Here is a 19,466-nt window from a genome sequence, read left to right as displayed (position 1 = left end):
CCATGTGTCAAAGAGGTTGGAAGGAAGGGGAGTTTGTAGTTTCCAAAATAATGACTCATGTGACAAAGAGTCAGTATGTTTTATTTTATGATCTGAGCAGTAGCATTCCAAACTGGCTGCTTCCCAGGAGCAACGGGGTGAATCGCATTTAACAAGTGGCTAAGATAGGAGTGAATGACTTGTGGGTTTCTCAGAGAAAGAAAACATGAAACAATGAACCAACAAAATAACAAAATATAACAAAACAAACAAAAGGGGAACTGAGGTCCTACAGGGCCTCAATGTTGAGATTTATGGCATGTAACCCGCTAGATTGGTAACCCCTGTTCTTGTGAGCGGCCAGTTTATTCCCACTGGCCTATTGGCGGGGTGTTTTTCTAGCACCGGTTATGAGTGGGCTGGCTGGGTTTGAATTCTGGCTCTACTGTTCATTATCAGTGGGCTTTGGGCACCTGGCTGAGTCTTTCTGTGCCTCAGTTTCCCCTGTTATTATAGGGAAATCAACATTGGGCTGATTTCCTTCATAGGGTTGCTGTGGAATTATTACAAGGAAAACGCTTCTGAGAATGCCTGACACATAAATAGGTTATTATGGTTATTACTTGAGTCGGTCCATCAGACCCACAAACCAAAAGTATTCCTGACCTCAGCACTTTAGACCTAGGATGAACGGAGGCATGATAGTGAAGTGTTAAGTATTTTCCAATGGAACAGGGACCTTGGATTCAGCCTTTTACCGTGTGGCCCCAGAGAAGCGACAAAAGCCCTCTGAGCCTCTATTATTTCATTGTTTGTAAAACAGGGTTAGTAACTTGTCTCCTGGGAGCAACTTTGAGACTTTGGAGATAACCCATGTAAAGAGCCTAGCACCTGGTTAGTAGTAGTTAAGCAGCAGGGGAGTAGCATGGGTTAATCCAACTGGAGTTTCTTCTTCATCTTCCTCCCACCCCCAGCCCTTACCTCCTTTGTGTACTTAACTTATCTTTAACCTCTGGCACCCCTTTGCCTTCTCACCAGCCTACTGCCTGTTCATTCTTTCATGTAGCAACTCTGGCCCTATCACAAATCTCCAGGAAGCATCTTATAACCCTGAGAAAATAAAGCCCTTAAGGCCCCAGACCCATTTTAACAAAGAAAAGCCCTTGCCCTTTCTTAAATAACTTCTTTTCCCATCTTTGTAAACTCATTCCCTTGAGGGCCAAATTCTGTGAATCGGAACTGATGAAAAGAGAATGGAAAGAAAAAAAAAAAAGGCAAGAAAAGAAACAAAACACTCACAACTTAAGGTTTGGCTCAATTATATATTTGCCAGGTATTTTATTTTTTCTAAAAACAATAGAAAAAATCAACTTTAAAAAGGAAAATGTACTTAAATAAAAAAAAATTATGGTTTATAATACATGGTTTGAATTCTTGTATAACTGCTATAAACGTTTTATTAAAGTTATTTACATTTAATGGCCATATTTACATGGGGAAGTGGGGTAAACTTTACGATTTTTTAAAAACAATTCTTAAATACAAATCTGTTAAAGGAAAAAAAAAAGATGGCAAGCATAAAAAAAAGTTCTTTTATGCCCAAAATTCCATTTGAGGCAGTTTACATTATGGCTAAACCTTTCAATCCTAAGGCTTAGCCAAGGTTGTGAGGTTGCACTTGAACATGCATTTGAAAAAAGTTCAGATATGAGGAGCTGCTACAGTTCTGTCAGAAGGAACCTTTTCCCTTACTTTCTCTTAGTAACAAATGAGAATTCATGACCAATTCCAGTTCCTCCCTCCAATAGGTGGACTTAGGCACCAGAGTTCCTTAGCTGTTCCAGTTTGTGTTTCAACTGTTCTCGCCGCTTCCGCAACAAGTCCTTTTCTGAAATGAGCTTCTGCTCCTCTGTTTGGACCGACAGGATGTACGCGGTGGCTTTTTTAAGGATGACTACCTTGGGGGCCTTTTCATTGTTTTCCAACTCCGGGATCTGGTCACGCAGGGCAAAAAAGCTCCGTTTCAGCTCGTTTCTCCTCTGGCGTTCTAAGACGTTGTGTGTCCGCCTCTTGTCATTCTCCTCTGTGTCCGAAGACCTGGGGCTGACACATTTGCGGTTGTTGATCTGTTTCAGGACTCTGCCACTGTCCAACTTAGCCCTCTTGGCGGCCGGATAGTCCTTCCTGGTGGAGGGGGGCGCTGCGTAATTGTGCTGATGGGTGGACACATGGCATCTCTTAAGGACCAGCGGGCTGTGAGGAGGTTTGCTGTGGCTTCCCGCCGAGGGTGACCCCGATTCTGACCTTTTGGCAGGGGGCTGCCTTTTTTCCACAGAAACAACATCAATTTCTTCTTCATCCTCTTGTTCTTCCTCTTTAAGAAAGAAAATAGAAACCACCCGGTTAGCCACGTTTCCTTAAAGCAATCAGTGACCAGATTAAATGAATGCTGTGTAAATATAAGGCATTATTATGTGAGAAAGAGCCCTGGCACCCAGTTATCCGCAGAGGACAAACTAGCCAACCGACCCTGCTCTTCTTGCCACGAAGGCCCGAGTCAGAAAGGGAGAATGACAGCTAGCTTTTTATGGCACAGACAAGGAAATTACAATTTACCAGGATAACACATTGATGCCAATTCTTACCTAAGACTTAATGAGGCTTTGGACACACCCAAAGCAAAGCACATTCCCAAGCACCTCCTATTTTTTTTTATTTTTTATTTTTAAGGGATTTTACCAAGAACACTTCAGGTGTTGCAAATGAGAGCTTCAAATCTCTTGGTAGGACTTTAGCAACTCCGTATTTTACCGGAAGTACAAAAAGAAAAAAAAATTCCCGCGGCTTTGCCAAAAGTTCTATGGGTGGGGGAAGGAAAAAAAAAAAAGAGTCCAATTTTGGCAAGGATTTGCTTTTAAGTGTTCAGAACAGGCTGAACAGATCCCAGCTCCTCAGGCCGTTGGCTCTTAGGGCACTTTCACTAGTTCCCAGCACCCCGTGGGGAGGCTGCTCTGCCTCTGTCCACGGCCCAGGTTCATTTTTCCGTGGATCTGTAGTCCACGAAATCCCACCAGCTTCTCGGGAGGCAATTCATTCACTCTCAGAGATCAAACCTCTCTTACCCCCCTTCACACACACCCTCACCGCCCACCCCGGGGCAATTAAAATGCTTAAGAAAAGTAAGAGGGAGTGGATGGAGTTGCAAGATAAGCCAGAAGATTTAAAAACCCAAATGAAATTCCTAAGGGGAGGGAGAGGGAGGAGGGGGCTGGCTACGGGGGGGGGGGCAGTCTTAGAAGGGATGGGAGGGAACCCTAAAGCCCTGTGTTCCGGGATGGTGAGCTCCCAGATGCCTCCAGATCTAACATTTCCCTTCCCAAACGTGAGAAAAGAAAAAAAAAAAAGGTTGGGTCAACTGAAGTGGCCAGCTGAATAAGCCGCCCCGGGAAAATCATTAAGAGACCCAGTCGCCCCCTGTGACAGGCCGGGAGGGGCACAGCTTACCCGAGTCGCTGCTGGTGGTGGGCGGTGTCTCCTCGTGGAGCGCCAGGGGCTCGGGACTGGCCCGCGGGGAGGACTCGGCCGAGGAGAGCAGAGAGTCCGAGGACGGGGAGAAGGCGGTGGAGTCCGGGGAGGCGCAGGGCTTGGGCGAGCTGCTGTCGTTTAGCGGGTAGGGGAAGACCACGGAGGGGTCGATGCACTCGGAGGCGGCGGCGCTCAGGTCCTGCAGGTACAGGCTGGAGGTGGAGCAGCCGCCGGGCCCGCGGGCGGGGCTCCGGCTGCCGCTGTCTTTGCGCGCAGCCTGGTAGGAGGCCAGCTTCTCGGAGACGAGCTTGGCGGCGGCCGAGAAGCCGCTCCACATGCAGTCCTGGATGATGATGTTTTTGATGAAGGTCTCGTCGTCCGGGTCGCAGATGAAGCTCTGGTTCACCATGTCCCCTCCCAGCAGCTCGGTCACCATCTCCAACTGGTCGGCCGTGGAAAAGCTGCCGCCGCCGCCGTCGTCGTCCCCCCTGGGGGAGAAGGACGCGACTGCAACGTAGGAGGGCGAGCAGAGCCCCGAGCGGCGGCTCGGGGACAGCGGCGGGGTGGGCAGCAGCTCGAATTTCTTCCAGATATCCTCGCTGGGCGCCGGCGGCTGCAGCTCGCTCTGCTGCTGCTGCTGGTAGAAGTTCTCCTCCTCGTCGCAATAGAAATAAGGCTGTACCGAGTCGTAGTCGAGGTCATAGTTCCTGTTGGCGAAGCTGACGTTGAGGGGCATCGCGGCAGCCTGCTGAGGGGGGCACACAAAGGGGGGGCGGTCGTGAGTTAAGAGGGTCTGGGTGGGTGCCGCAGCCCCGCGCAGCGCGCGCCCCAACGCCGAACCGCGCGCGCTCCCCTTCGAGCGCTAGCCCCAGAGGGGGCCGGTGGCGGGGAAGGGCACCCTCTCACCATCTCCAGGTGGCCTCCTGCTAGCTGGGACACACACTTGGTGAACCAGCTGCGGAGCGCCCGCGGAGCTTGCGTTCCCCTCCCCCCCCCCCCACCTCCGCCCCGGTGCCCGGAGCGCCAAGCCCGGGAGTCCGCCCCGCCGCCGCCGAGCAATCGAAATTGGTTTTGGCCTCCTTAAGTGGCCGGGGGAGGCGGCAGCGGGGAACACAATCCGCGAAACCCGAAGGAGCAAAGTTTTGCGCCACCTGAAGGAGAAGGCGAGAGGCGGCGCGGCGGGAGCGGCGGGAGCGGCGGGAGCGGCGGCGCGCGGCCCCCTCCCGCGCCGGGCCCCTCCGCGCCGCGCCCGTTCCCACTCGCGCCCTCGCCGCGCTCCTTCCCCCGCGGGCGCCGCCGCCCCTCCCAACCCCCCTCCCCGCCGCCCGTCCATCCCCACCCCCAGCGCGCCCCCCTTCCTTCCTCCGCCGGCTTTTCTCCGTGTCTCTCGCCGGCTGGTGGGGCGAGCCTAGCCGCCGGCCTTAACACTTCCCCCCATAAATAAAAGGGGGGTGTTAGATAATAACAGGGGCACCTCCCTTCAACACCCAATACGGCGACGCAACTGCGCCAGAGCCCCTGCTGCGATCCCGCGCCCGGAGCCGGGCGTCTTCCCCTCACCAGCCGAGGGTAGCAGCTGTTCTGGAAGAGCCCCGAGCCCCGCTCCTTGCCGTCCCTCCGCATCTCAGGGGCGCGGGGACACCAGGGGCGGCGGCGGGGAGAGCCAAGGATGGGTGCGGAGATTCGCCCTCGTTTCCCCCAAGTCCACGATTCCAGGAGAATCGGACACATCCCTGCCCAACCTCCCTTTCCCTGGTCCCTGCGCCTCCCCAACACCCGGTCCCCAGACAGTCCCTCGGAAGCCCAAGATCCCTAATTTTATTAATCTTCTAAAAAGCCAAATGCCAACTTCTTAAAAGGAGCAGGGGGTGAATGGGAAACGCCGCGGGGATCGGCGGGCGAGACGCGCCGCAGTGTCTGTCTCCGGCTGTCAGAAATGCGGTAAGACGGAAATTTAAATGCCCTTTCCGAGAGGCGGAAAAGTCAGCGGCTGCGGAGCTCTCTGGCTCCCACACACAATTTGTAATTCTTACTCCCAGGAGCTCAGGATGCACAGGGCTCTCTGCCCACCGCGAAGCACAGCACCCCCCCCCTCCAAAAAAGCAAAAGCAATTAGTGCAATAAAGCAGGAATGTCCAGCTGGTCGGGGGCAGCGTCAGTATACATAAGCAAAAATCTCTAAAGACGAGTTTTAGAAACGCACCCGTCGTCCCTCTGCTTTCTCCCCTCCCATCTTGACAAGCCGCTCTCCCCCATCTAGTTCTGGTTCGTCCTCACCCCACCCCGAGCTACCACAACTACTCTGAGAAAAGTGTCAATAGCGCAGGAATGGCTGAGACGACACCCCAATTCGGGCATTCGACTCCGACTCGTCGCGACATTGCATTAAGGCGGTAGGGAAAATAAATGAGAACACAAATAGATCCGGGTGCTTACCGGGTTTTCCACTATGCGAAGGAAATCCAGCGTCCAAAAAGCGGCGAGGAGCGCCTTTCGGAGGAGCCGGTCGCGGGCAGCGGAGGGGAGAAGTGTCTCCCCAAATAGGCAGAATAGCCTCTCCGCGGCCGGAGAGTCGCGCTCTCGCTCGCGTCTTGTAAGTTCCAGGAGCAAGTGTCAGCCCGCGGCAACGGGCAAAGTTTCGTGGGGGCGCTGGGGGTTGCGCCCCGCTGGCACGGGTCGACGGGCCGGGTGGGGTGGGGGCGGCTGGGCCGGAGGCGAAGCCCCCTTTCCCTCCGGATCTCCCTTCCCCGGGCGCCCGGAGCGCCGCTCGGCTCGCTCGGCTCGCTCTGCTCTTCCACCCTAGCGGGCGCGCCCGCTCGCTCCCTCTGTCTCTCGCTGGGATTACTACAGCGAGTCGGATAAAGCCCGAAAAACCGGGTTTTATATTGCTAGGCACGATCCCGCCTCCCTCTGTTCTCTTTTTCCCGCCAAGCTCTGAATAGCCCTGCCCTTCCCGAGGCCGGCGGGGAGCCAGGCGGCGGCCGGGGCGCAATGACGGCGGCGGCGGCGGCAGCAGCAGCAACGGCGGCTCGGAGAAGCGCAGCTCGGGGGGTCCTCGGCCCCGCAGACCCTCGCCTATAAAGGGCCGGTGGGCGGAGATTCGCGAGAGAGGATCTTTTTTCTCTCTCCCCCCGCCCTCCGCTTTGGGAACCGAGGAGGGGCGATACGGCGGAGGGAGGGACGGGGGTGGGGGAGCGGGGAGGAGATTCAGCCCTTTCGGCCTGGCACTCCAGTGCGCGGAGCTCTCGGATGTAAACAGTCAGAGCACAGCTTGAATTAACTGCGCGCTCCTACCATTTTCTTTCGCTCCCGCTCAAACCCTCTCCCTTTCTCCGTTGCTCCTCTGGCGCAGCACTCGGTTTGACAAACCGCATACTTGTCCTGCGCGCTTAAATCATCGCAGGCGGAACAGCTGAGGCTTCCACACAGAATACGTCGTGTACCCACCGCCCCGCCACGCACGTCCCGGGCGGACGGGCGCCTCCCGAAGGCTGGGGACAGGGCAGCGTTTGGAAAATCAGTCCTACGAAGAACGGGAGGGAAGCAGGGGTATTTATGGGCGCGCGCTCTGAGTGTGTGGGGTGTTAGTGTCGATGGGGATAAGTGGTAAGAGATACAAGGAAGACGATGATGCCTGGAATATTAAAATAACTCAGCAACCCACTGCCACGTATACTTGGAGAGTGCGTTATGAATAAACACCCACTGCATTTGTCGGCGGTGTTATGCCTTATATGCCTACGGCTACCTATCGCGATTGGGCACCTTCCACCCCCAATGAATCCCTCAATTTGCTGCCTAGGCAGCAGACACCCACGCCCCCGCAGGCCTCCAGGGGGATCCGCGGGAGCCGGCTGTTCCCCCCAGGACGCGCTAATCCCTGAGATCTTCCCTGCGTGCTCCCGAACTGGATTTAGGGAGGAGCGCGGTTGCGGGTGCGCGCGGCGGGGACCCTCCCCTCCCGCTTTCCCCCAGTCTGCACCCGCATCGCACCCCCACGCCTCTCACTCGGAGTTCCCAATTCCGCATCCAGGTTTCAGAAAAGAGACAAATCCTCTTTGCGCCCCGTGGCGCCGGTTTGCACCAGTCTGGGGTTCCCAGGTTTGGGGGAAATCAAAGGCGCTAGACGCGAGAATTTTTTTTTGGGGGGGGGTAAGCCTCGGGACCGGAGTTCCCAGAAGGCGGGGGAGGAGGCGAGCTGGAAGACCCTGCTTCGGGAGTTTGCAGAGACCCTGGTGAAGAAGACCGTTAACTCTTTCCTCTTCGGGCAAACTGGATATTTACTTCCTTTCTGGGTCTTCTTTCCACTTTATTATTGGAATCGAGATTATGCACAAAATAAAATTTAAAAAATGCATCGATTCTTATCAAAGTAGAGGAGTCAAATATTACTTCCGTGCCTTTTTGGTGGGTCTTGGGCCAATTAAACATTGGCCAAATTTCAAGCATTAATTTCCTAGTTCACTGACTAAATTTTTTTCTGAACACCACAGTGTTCAGTGAAGTGCTTAGGTATAATCCGCGCACATCTATATACATTTCTTGTACACATTCAACCCAGAATGTTGCCCAACACAACACATTTATTCGCTCCCTAAGTAAATCTATATTTAAGATATAATGCATATTCCCTCGGGATTTGCTATTTTGCATTACAGTGAGGCATTAAAAACAAAGGCAATCTCCCCACCGTGGTCCTTGACCCGAAAGCATTTTAAGTAAACTTTTCCTTACCCGCCCTCCCCATTCCAAACAGAAGAAAATCCGGGGGGGGGGGAGGAGAAGATCTTGCAGAGCATGTTTGAGATAAATTATTACCCGTTGAGTTTGCAGCTCAGCGTTCAATTGTTAAGTGAGTAGCAACTTCCTCCAAATCAAGCGCACAGCGCAATTCATCTTTAAGGGTTGCAAATTACTCCAGCCTCTGGGCCTTTGCCGCAAACGCTGGGAAGCGACCAATCCCTAGTCAAGGTTTTGCTGCAAAGCGTCTTTTCCCCGCCCCCCTCCCGAGGCTGCACCCACGCTGGGGTTTGCGAAAGTAAAGTAAGTGTGCCCTCTACTGGCAGCCGAGATCACCGCGTCCGGATGCCAACTGAGGGAGGGAGGTTGGTGGGGGCAGGGGCGTCCGGCGCGCGGGGGTTTCCTGCGGGGCGAAGGATGTGGTGGCTCCTTAAAACGAGTTTCCAGCTCCCTCCTTACCAACTCCTTCAGGCCCGCTGCAAAGGAGAGGAAGGAAGAGGAATTACTGGAAGGAAAAGTGGCTCGGAGGCGGCTATTCGATCGCAGAAGCAGTGGTGAAAATAAATCCAGCACTACTTATCGACAATAAATTTTCACCCCATGGAGAACTGATGCTATTTATGGAAAACACGGAATAATTAACAAGTACAGACACGAAAAAAAGGTCCAATGAAACTCTGAAGCAGCAAAACAAGCTTTAGCCCGCATGTCTTAGAAAGCCATCGTCTCCTAACCATGGAGTTTTTTAAAGCAAGATCTTGGATTCATTGGGGAAGGCGAGGCGCAGTGGAAGGGGAGCGGTATTTGTGTTTTATTATTATTTAAAAAAAATTTTTTTCCCCTCCCAAACAGGGCTGGTGAACAATAGCCAGATGTTTTGATAGTGATGGGGCAGGGGCATTTGAGATCCCACTGGAAAAGAGTATAAGAGAACATTTTGTTAAAAAGTTTTCATCCCGAAACAACTCGGTAGTAAAGGTTGCAGTAAATGTGAAGGGAACTGACATTGCATGTTTCGGGGGTGTGACTATCTCAATAGTCTTTTTATGATGAGAAGGATGCTTTGACAGTGTCTGATCACCTAAGTATATCCTCAGGAAATTTGGCAACAGGAGATCCTTCCTGCAAGAGGCCTCTTAGGGTAGTTTCCCAGGAATCTGGCACTTTGGGCTTTGCTCTGCTGGAGGCTAACTGACTACACTCCACAGGACACACAAAACAAAAACAACAAAACAACAAAACCCCAAACCGTCCAACCTAATCAAACAGCAACAGCAAAAGTAAGTTTAGCGTGACCTCAGAGGGTAGTTTTGGAAAGCTATTGAAGATGGCACATATGCCCTATCTTAATGTCAGACAACTGAATTATGCCAGCCTGGTGTGGGACCGTTGAGGATGTGTGAACCCCAGGCAGATATGCTGCTTGTGGCTTCAGGACTCAACCACACTCTCCCCCAGGTTGGTGATATCACCTGGGGTGTTACTTTCAAGTAGCAGCTTGGCGTTGTGGGGGTCATCCCATTTTACAGCCAAGGAAACAGAAAATCAGATCTCCACCAGGCTCAGGGACTCCACTGTCTTTAAAAAATTTTTAAGAACCACTTGACCTAGAGTAGACATTGCTGGGTTGAACATGGCTGGGGAGATTAAAACGAATAATATCTTTGCAGATGACCAAAGTGGTGTGTGCTCACTGTGAAGGGAAAATTGTAAAATAGAAAAATAAAGGAATCAGAGAACGGAAAGAGTTTGTAGTCCTGATCACCCAGAGATAGCTGTTGGGGCTTACCTTTTAAGGACACTGTTTAAGGGACAGCTTTGGTCTTTCTACATCCTTTTGGAAGTTAGTAGTAGGTGTCGGCTGACCAAGCATTCCTGGTTTGCTGGTCTAGGAACACTCTAAGGCTGTGTCTCTCCTGTTTTAGGGTGTTGTTGGGGTTCTAAGAAGTGGGTCTCCAGAAGGGCCGCTCTGTTATCACCCACAGGGTTGGGACTCCAGGTGAACAGTCCAGTGGGATTTGTCTCCCGGAAGAGAACAGTGTGTCACTGCAGGAACATTCTTCCCTCCAGGATGGTACAAATAAGAATCATTAATTCTCACAAACGCGTATTCTCACAATGACTTTGTGGGTGCCACTTTTAGGCTTAGGAAAAAAGAAGTGTGCAGAAAGAATGAGCAATTTGATCCAACTTTCTCCACTCTTTCCAGAGACGCAAAAAGAGACATTCAGAATGTGTGACTTACATAACACCAGTCCCCATCTCCCCTCTTCTTTGAATATCTCTTCCCCCACCCCTCAAAAAGTTTCCTACCCAGTAAGTTGATCTTTGACAGATAAGAGCAGTGACTAATATAGATAGAAACTGGACCCTGGTGATCCAACCAGCTTCAATGTGGGGGTGAGACAGAACTCCCCTTCCTCCCTCCCCCAGGAAGGCTGGCTTGTAATTTCAAAACCCCTTGAAGTCATATGGGGCCTGTCAAGGAGGGAGGAAAGAGAGGAAAATGATAAATCTGTATCTCCAGCAGAAAGATCATTTTGAAAGAAGGGCCATGAGACTCAAACCCAAGCCAGCCAGGGAACGTTGAAGGCAGGGAAGGTCTCACCAGCATTTGCATGCCAACCATGTGTCCCAGGGAGAGGAACCCTGGAAAGCTCTTCAGCAGACTAGCAGATGGAATCTGGCCAATCATTCATTTGTAGGAATGATAACAACAAGGCAGTTGAAGAAAATCCTGGTGCATTTTAAAAAATGCATGTTTTTAAAAAATGTTGTCTCCCTCTCCCCACCCCTTAAAGCGACCGAGAAGGAAAAAAAAAGATGTTTTTAACTCAACACCCTAGACCCTACATTCCCTGTGTTGCACTGAGTATATTTGGTTGCTCTTACCCGCTGACTTCATATCCTTGCGGAGGGTCCTGGGCTCAACCCACTAAACGTTAGTCTGGTCCTGTCCCCAGCGTGGCATTCTTTTACTCCTAAGTCCTCTGCGAGGTTGCCTCCCTTTGTAGCTGCTGGAGTAGACAAATGGTTCCTTTGTTTAGCCTCTTCAAAGGCTCAGTTTATTGTTCTGTAAGTGCCAACCCCAAGCCAATCTCAGAAGTCTCCACACTTTGTCGCTCACTTGGCCCATTTTTGCTATGGTCCTTTTGGGCGACATCTGTCCCCAGGATGGACCCTAGCTGGGTTGGAGGTGGAAATGATTGTAAAGGACACTTGGGGGATGGGAGTGAGGATTTTAGCTTCTTAATCTCTGACCTTCCTTTGGAAGCCGGTGGGGTTAAGAGCCTGTTCCTTTTATGGACTTGTAGAAATCCCAAACCAAGGCTTCTAACTTGCTGCGCGTAGCCCGCCCTTGGTTGTTCTCCTTTTTAGATTGTCTGTTCCTTCTGTAACTCCATTTGAAGGAGCTTTCTCGCGGGTACCTAGTGATCACCAAAGCCCATGACCTCTTTCCCATTTTCCCTCTTGCCTTCGCTGCTCTAAAGGGAAACTGATGGCTTTCGGAAATGATTGCTCTTGATTCTCATAAAATGATGGTTCTTAACTGGAGGTGATTTTGCCCCCCCCCCCCCCCCCCCCGGGGGGATTTGGGCAGGTCTGGAGACATTTTGAGTTGTTACAAAAGGGTGGGGCTTACTCCTGAGTGTCCCCAGATGGCCAGCACAGCTCGACCACAGAAAGGTGTCGGGCAGGTGTGTCAGGTTGAGGGTCCCTGACATACTGTGCTGAGGTCATTCCCACCTCGCCAACTTGTTCTTCCCTTTCCCTTGCTGGTGCTCTTCCTCCTACATGTAGCTACATGCCGCGGCTGGAATTCTCTTGCAAAGGACTCTCATTGTTTCTAGCTCAACACTCCATTTATCCTTGTGCCCGACTCCTTCTCTTCCGCGTTGGGAAGTCTTCAGTAGCTTCCGACGGCCGAAAGAGGGTTCGAGGCTCTGCCTCCTGGGCTCGGTGTTCCAGGCCCTCCTGCATCTGCTCTCTGCCTTCTCTTTCCCACCAATGCTGCACTTCAGAGGAACGGGTGATTTAGAGTCACTCTGAGTGACACGCAAGTTCCTACCTCAGAACTTTTGTTCAGGCCTTTCTTCCAGTCTTCCTTGCCGCTTCTTGATTTATCCAAGATCGACCCTTCCTCCAGGACCCGGAGAAAGCCATTTCTCTGTGGAGTCTCCCCTTACTACACTCACCTGTGACCATCGGACAGAATCATGAAAGTTTGGAGCCCTCACTTTTCTCATCTGTAAAATGGGACTACAATCACTGTAGCACCTATCTTATTGAAGATGCTGTAAGAACTGAATGAGCTGGTGCATTTAGTACAGAGCCTTGTGCCTGGCCCACGCTTTGTGAATGTTCACAGTTGTTAGCGTGGATCCTTGATTTAGCAGAAAATTATTTATCGAGCTATTTTAAGTATAATGCGTCACTATTTCATGGTCCCCCACAGACAATTGCATAACATCTAGATCCTCTATCCCTTCATCAAGCATGAAAAATGGTGGGCTCAGAGAAGCTTGTCATTGGACAGAGGAGAAAGTGAGGTCTGGCATCACAAAGAGATTACCTGATGTTTGGGGACTAATTCCTGACCCACCCTCCTCTAGTCTCCAACTGCTACAGGACTTACTATTCCGAACGTGTGCCCTTTTATAGACCTGTCCATCCAGAAAGAGCAAAATTTTGGAAGCTCCGGCAGGCAGAATTATGCATTGTTCCTATTTAAATACAAACGAAGGCATTGTGTGAGAATTTCCCTCCTTTGAATGAATTCCTCTGCTGTCCAGTGGCTGACCAACAGGGAGTGGTCCTGGCAGATGCAGAGTGCAAGGGAGTAGCTTGGTCCCTGGCTTGCTAAGGCTTGCGCTGAGATCTGCCTCTGCTTTCATGCCCTGGTGAGCTGGCCTGGACACTGGAAAAACTTCGCCTTCGAAGCATCAACCAACATTCAGATTTAGAAACTCTTGACTTCTAGCCCACGTTTCTTCCTATCAGATTTTAGTTTAAGGGTGGCTAACTCAGATGCTTATGGGAGCCTAGTGGGGAATGTAAATTAGGAACACAATAGGGAGTGGTGGGGACTGTGCCAAACTGGAGACCAAAGTTTGCCTGTGTGAGGCTGGCAGTGCTTTGCAACAACCTGCTAGTTGACCCCTTCAGTAGGGGTCTTCCAGTTTCTCAGGGAAGGTGGGAATTCAGGTTTTAAAATGTTGGCAACTAATTTTAAAAATTACATGTAGAAACAAAACGTATCTGTGGGATGGATTCTACTCTCCGGCTGCCAGTCTGAGATCTCTGCTTTTAGGTTTTAGTGATCCAGCTGATAATCCAGCTGATGTGGGCTCTTCTAGGAACTTTTCCTGATGGTTTCCCCCTGTCCTTGAGGGTATTAACCATCCCCTCATTCTTTCGTGATAGGGAATCTAACAGTTTACTACTTTGGTGGGTTTTCATGTTCCACTCCTTGACCAGAAGCTTCCGGGGGTCAAGGAAGATTGTGCTTTATTCACATTTGCATCTGTCAAGAAAGCCAACATGTTGCACTACTCTGGGGCTGCCATTCACAGAAGACGTGGGTCTACAGGGTCTAGCTAAGACAGTGCTGCCTGGTGCATGATAGGCCCCCAGCAAATAGAGGGAGCTTCCAAGAGGAGGCATACCCAGCCCAGCCCAGTTTTATTCAAAAGAGAGAGAAAAGCTTTGAGAATTCCTCCTTGCTTCAGTTCCACTGACAGGCAAGCCTTGTGTGTGCGTGTCCTGGATGACAGGTGAGACCCAAAATGGTTGGAGGGAGGGGGATGAAGACAGGAGCTAGCCCAGAGAAGTCGATTGGACTCACTGGCCAAAAAACAAAAGCAATAAAATAAAAACCAAACCAAAGTTCACAACAGCTTTAAACACCACCCCCTGTAGGTCTCTTTCCTCCCAATTTTATAAACCCACCCAGAGGAAAATCCACTAGAATTGAAGGGAGGAGGGAAGTGTGGGAAGTTGGTGATGGGTACCAGGCCGAGAGAAGCTCACGGTGTCAGAGTTTTCCCATGGAAAGTGATGACCCTTTATAGGGTCATAAAATCAACGTAATTGGCAGTGATCAATATTATTCACAGAAATGGACTAGCACAGAAAATAGCAAAGACATTGAAGAATGTTACCAAGGATGGCTTCCTGCATCCTCTCTCTCTTTCTGTTTCTCTGTCTCTCTCTGTCTGAACTTGGCCATGATGCAAACTGCATCGTCGCTAACTGTGGGTTAACAATGTTAGACAGCCTCTGTAAGCTCTCCTTAAATCTCCGCAGTGACACTATGAGGTGTAGATTGGTATTCCGTTTTGTAGATGGGCAAAGGGAGGTGTTACAAAGACTTGCTCAGATTCATACAGAGAGTGGTAGAGATGGGTTGCAGCGCCAAGTGCTTCTGATTCCAGGGCATCGCCGGGATCTGCTCTACTCTCAAGTTCGGGAGACCCTGGGACCAGGCACTTGTCATTTCTCTGCTGCTGAGGCTGCTGACCGGGGCAAGTTGCCTGTGGGAAATGCTGGAGGAAACAAATAGAGCACTTTACCTCTCACTGCTACCCCTTTCCATGGTGCATAATGGCAAAGACATTTGGGGGTCAAAGAGAACATGAGTGTCAAGACAATGAATTCATATAAATGGATGAGTCCTTGCCCTCTAAAGAGCTTGGTAAAGCCCACATTCTCTCTCTCTCTGCCTGGGAAATTCTGTAAGGCAGCTTAGCGACATTTTTGCTTGTGCAGTAGACTTTTATGTTGGTGAGGGGATGAGGGCAGAGGAAGGGCAGAGGTGGTGCACAGAGGGGAGAATGCAGCCCCGCAATCCTATAAACCCTGGCAGTCCTATGCATCCCCATGAGATTAGGGTCAAATGCTGACTTTGGATGTGAAGCCTTGGAAAAAGTACTTCACTGAAATGAGCCTCAGTTTCTCCAGTTTCTGTAGTGGTGATAACCACCCCTTAGAATTATCCTGAAGATTAAATGGGAACACGTGCCCTCAGAAATGATAGCTGCTTTGTTGTTAAGATGAGCAGTATTCTCTGCTTCAGAGTTTCCAATTTCTTCATTTTCTCAGGTTGGAACACTGTTGCCTCCCTCAGGGGCTTCTTCAGGGGACCTGGGAGGGAATGTGTGGTCAGTTCCGAGCTGTGCATCTTGGTGGGCGTCTACGTGCACCCAGGAGGTCTTATGACTGGGGATGAAGCCCAGGCTGGTGACTCTGCTCATCACTCTGCTTGCACCCAGCCTCCAGTCTACAAGGTAAAGCGGACTCCTCTCTGTGCCCCTCAGTCCAAACCGATTGGGACCATCCATGCCTTTGGAAACCCTTGCCTGCTGTCTGGGAGTTCATCTTGGAATTGTCACCCTCACTCCTTCTCTGCAGGGAGGGAAGTAGAGGTTGGACACTGGCCAGGGAACTTCACAGGCCCAACAAAGAATTTCTTAAAAGGGTTGATTTGGTAATAGGCAAAGGGGAATTCCGTGGATAAATAATAATTTACGCAAGGAATGCTGTCTGCTTCCCTGTTAACGCATTAGTGTATAATCGCAGGCTCATTTCCCTTCCCATTCTGTGCCCTTTACCTTTCAACCCCTTAAATAATTATATTGACACTTCCCCAGCTGACTGGGTGGGAGGAGAGGCATGGGGTACCCAGCCTGGATGCTGGCTGTAGACAGTTTGCCATAAAACTGAAATAATTAATTTTAATGCATTAGAGGATTAAACATTAAATAAGAACATATTGAAGTTCTGTCTAGTATATCTGAATGTTGTGCTGGAAATTAATAAAAACTGGCTTCACCGGAGACATTGAGTTGTAAATTAAATTTGGTCTTTGAACAAAGACCCTGTTATAGGGTTCTCTAATTAGATTAGGAATCAAAACCGGTGCGCACCAAGCGCTCTCCGTGCCACCCTACCCTTACCTTGGCATCTACGAGAGTGTTTTGGGACTCTGGACTTATGTATGAATTCTTCCGTCTCTCTTTGCTGCTTGGGTGAATTCTGGTGGAGGCGGTGAGGGGTAAACCTGGCTTTGGCGGGGGGGTGAGGTTGAGGCTCGGAGATCATTTTGGGAATCAGGCTAAAGTGCTTCGAGCAGAGAGAGCAAGCTGGCTTGAGGACCGACACTTGCCTGCTGATATGTTGGCTCATATGCAGATTTTGACCTTCTCAGCATTTATGACATTTAAAAATAGGTGCCAACACTTAAAAGTCAATAGATTTCACATAAAAGTCTGAATTTCTGCTTCCCTTGAGAAGCCGGCTCTGCTAATCCTGGGCTTGCCTTCTCGTGTGGATGGAGGCAGAGAAGCACTCACTGCTTTAGAAGAGCCTTGAGCGTTGCAGCTTCAGTCTTTCCCACTCCTGATGCTGAGCCCACTCAACTTACAGTCCCTTCCTGGCTTCTGCCTGGCACTCTCAGGCCTTTGAGTTTGCCACCTCTGAGTTAGAAAATTTCCTGGTCTATCTATAGTTCTGATTACAAGGAAAGATTTCGTACCTTTAGAAAGGTGGTACGTAAGAAATATTCTTGAATAATGATGACACTAGCTAAGATGAAGCACACACTATGTTCCCATGTGCCTGTCCCTTTTCTTTTTAAATATTTTATTTATTTGAGAGAGAGAGAGAGAGTATGAGCAGGAGGAGGGGCAGAGAGAGTAGACTCCCTATCGAGCAGGGAGCCCGATGTGGGGCTCAATCCCAGGACCCTGGAATCATGACCTGAGCTGAAGGCAGACTCTTAATGACTGAGCCACCCAGGTGCCCCACTATTTTTTTTTATAATAGCTTTATTGAAATAAAATTCACATGTCATACTATTTATTTATTTATTCTGAGAGACAGATTGAGAGAGAGCGCTTGCATGCGTGGGGGTGGGGAGGGGCAGAGGGAGAGAGAGAATCTTAAGCAGGTTGCACGCCCAGCACGGAGCCCGGCACAGGGCTCGATCTCAGGACCCTGAGATCATCACCTGAGCTGAAACCAAGAGTCAGATGCTTAACTGACTGAGCCACCCAGGTGTCCCAACGTTTAGAACGTTTTCATCACCTCAGAAGAAACCCTGTACCTCTTGGCAGTTACTTGTTATCTCTCCTCAACACCCAGCCCTAGGCAACCACTACTCTGCTCTCCGCCTCTATGGATTTGTTTATTTTAGCCAACTCATATCAGTGGAATCACACAATATCTGGCCCTGTGTGACAGCCTCTTTCACTGAGCATATTGTGTTCAAGGTTCATTCATGCAGCATCTAGCAGTACCTTTTTTTTTTTTATTGCCGAGTAACATGGCAGTGTATGGCTGTATCACATTTTATTTATCTCTCTATTTGTTGAGGGACATTTGGGTTGTTTCCACATTTTACTATTATAACTAATGCTATTATGAACTTTCCTGTGCAAATTTTGTGTGGATGTAGGCTTTAATTTCTTTTGCGGATGTGTATATATACACACACACATCTATGGGTATGAGAATATATACATGAGAATGGAAATGCTGGATTATAGGGTAACTCTATGTTTAACCATCTGAGGAACTTCCAAACCACTTCCCCAAGTGGTGACGCCACGTTACAATCCCACCAGCAGTGCATGAGGGTTCCAGTTTCTCCACAGCCTCACCAACACTTGCTCTTATCTGTATTTTTATATAGTCCTGCTAGTGGTGTGAAGTAGTATCTCGTTGTAGTTTTGATTTGCATTTCCCTGGTGGCTAGTAATATCGAGCATCTTTTCATGTGTGTGTTGGCCATTTGCCAGCCCTGTGGTAAGCGCTTAAGTGCACTAATTCTTTGCACCACAACAACCTTGACAGATAAGTATGATTATTACCATGCTTCCTGAACACATCCCAAGCGCAGACTTTCTGTGGCAAGCTTTCTTTTCGGAGGCTGAAATTAATTCTTGTTATACATAAGGGAATTTTAGTTCCTGGTTCTGGATAGGAGTGTAAATCTCAAAAGAGGACAGTCTGTACCTCATTAATTCCTAGTTAAGCATGTGTTTCGTCTCTCAGGACTTTTGCATGTGCTGTTCCTTACCTTGGGCCGTCTTTCCCTGGCTAACTTTTGATCATCTTCTAGATTCTCTGAGAGGCTTCCCTGACTCCCTCCAGTCCAAATCTGGGCACTTGTTTGCCCTCGAAGTACTCTGGACCGACCATAATCACATCCATTCATTAGTGTCTTTCTTTTAAACAAAAGGTTTTTGTTTTTTACTCTTCTAATTATGAGCTTTGTGTTCATTTGTATTCCACTTTAAAAAGTTGAACACGGCATTACCAAGATCAACGGTGTAATTGAATGCATAATTTTAAGTGGCTATAAGAATATTCTCTGAAGTGATTATAAAATAGCTCATTTAACCATTTCCTTTAAAAATGTTTAAGTTTTTTTTTTTTAGCCCACTGTCCCCCCAAAAATGTTTGTTTTTATCATTGCTTTGCTAAGGTAAAGAACACTGACATGAACATCTTAGGGCATAAAGCTTTTTTTTTATCTATAGGATTATTTCCTTGGGGTAGAGTCTCAACAGTGGGATTATTGAGTCGGAAGCATTTGTAAGGCCCTTGATGTACATTGCTATTAAAGCCCTTGTGGAGAGGTGTTACAGTGATTTAGACTGCCCCAAATATGTATGACAGTGTTAGCGCTGGGTTTATTGTCTTTCTAAAAAAAGCTTTGCTTTAATCTGCATTTCTTTGATTAACAGTGGGGACAAATCTAATAATTACATAAACAGTGGAAGCACATCTTAATTGATAGGCCAATTAAAAAAAATAGATACCACATTATGGGTGTAGTTTCCTGAAGGAGACCTGAAAAAGAGTGAATGAGAGCATTTGTTGGTGAGGATAAGAGAATGAAGTGGCCCGAACAGCCTCAATAAAACTGCTGATAATGGGATTTGCAGATAAGGCAGAAGGACATATGGCCGGACGATTACTCCATAGCTCATTTTTTATGCCTTATCAGTGTAGACGCCAGCTCCCCTGCAAATGAGCTACACCTGGCCGTGCAATAAAGAGATTTGCTAGCTGCAGGTGGATAGTAAGAGCGGCCGGAGACAGCTCCTGGCGTGGAGGAAAGAACTAAAGATACAGAAGGTTGGGATTGGAGGAGGCTTAGCCAACACCAGGAGGTGAAGCGTTTTCAAGCATTTTATTTTAGATTAATTGACCGGTGG

At 49.4% G+C, this 19,466-nt stretch overlaps 1 protein-coding gene across 6 annotated transcripts; it reads right to left on the bottom strand.

Annotated features, from left to right (window-relative positions):
* Positions 1–1,287: 1,287 nt before the first annotated feature.
* Positions 1,288–11,157, bottom strand: MYC (MYC proto-oncogene, bHLH transcription factor). Of its 6 annotated transcripts, none has more exons than XM_073893200.1 (3): positions 11,137–11,157; positions 3,484–4,252; positions 1,288–2,353 (listed from the first exon to the last, which is right to left on the bottom strand). In XM_073893200.1, exons 2-3 carry the CDS (start codon positions 4,238–4,240, stop codon positions 1,794–1,796), a joined length of 1,317 nt encoding a protein of 438 aa, XP_073749301.1. In that variant the 5' UTR covers positions 4,241–4,252; positions 11,137–11,157; the 3' UTR covers positions 1,288–1,793. The 6 variants fall into 6 exon arrangements, with proteins under 6 accessions (XP_073749301.1, XP_025726900.1, XP_025726903.1 ...); XM_025871115.2 differs by lacking the exon at positions 11,137–11,157 and adding an exon at positions 8,323–8,401; XM_025871118.2 differs by lacking the exon at positions 11,137–11,157 and adding an exon at positions 5,941–6,574 and having other exon boundaries at positions 3,484–4,249.
* Between the last annotated feature and the right edge of the window lie 8,309 nt (positions 11,158–19,466).

The sequence above is a fragment of the Callorhinus ursinus genome, unplaced genomic scaffold (assembly GCF_003265705.2).
Source record: "Callorhinus ursinus isolate GAN/ISIS: 27379988/994484 unplaced genomic scaffold, GSC_fseal_2.0 scaffold5, whole genome shotgun sequence".
NCBI lineage: Eukaryota > Metazoa > Chordata > Mammalia > Carnivora > Otariidae > Callorhinus > Callorhinus ursinus.
This window is presented reverse-complemented; position numbering and strand designations above follow the sequence as displayed.

Bases quoted from the DNA above. Each gene is read 5' to 3' on its own strand.
- MYC (XM_025871112.2), bottom strand. The intron at 2,354-3,483 runs GTAAGCTGTGCC...TCTTTCTTAAAG, and splicing joins CACCACCAGCAGCGACTCGG to AGGAAGAACAAGAGGATGAA.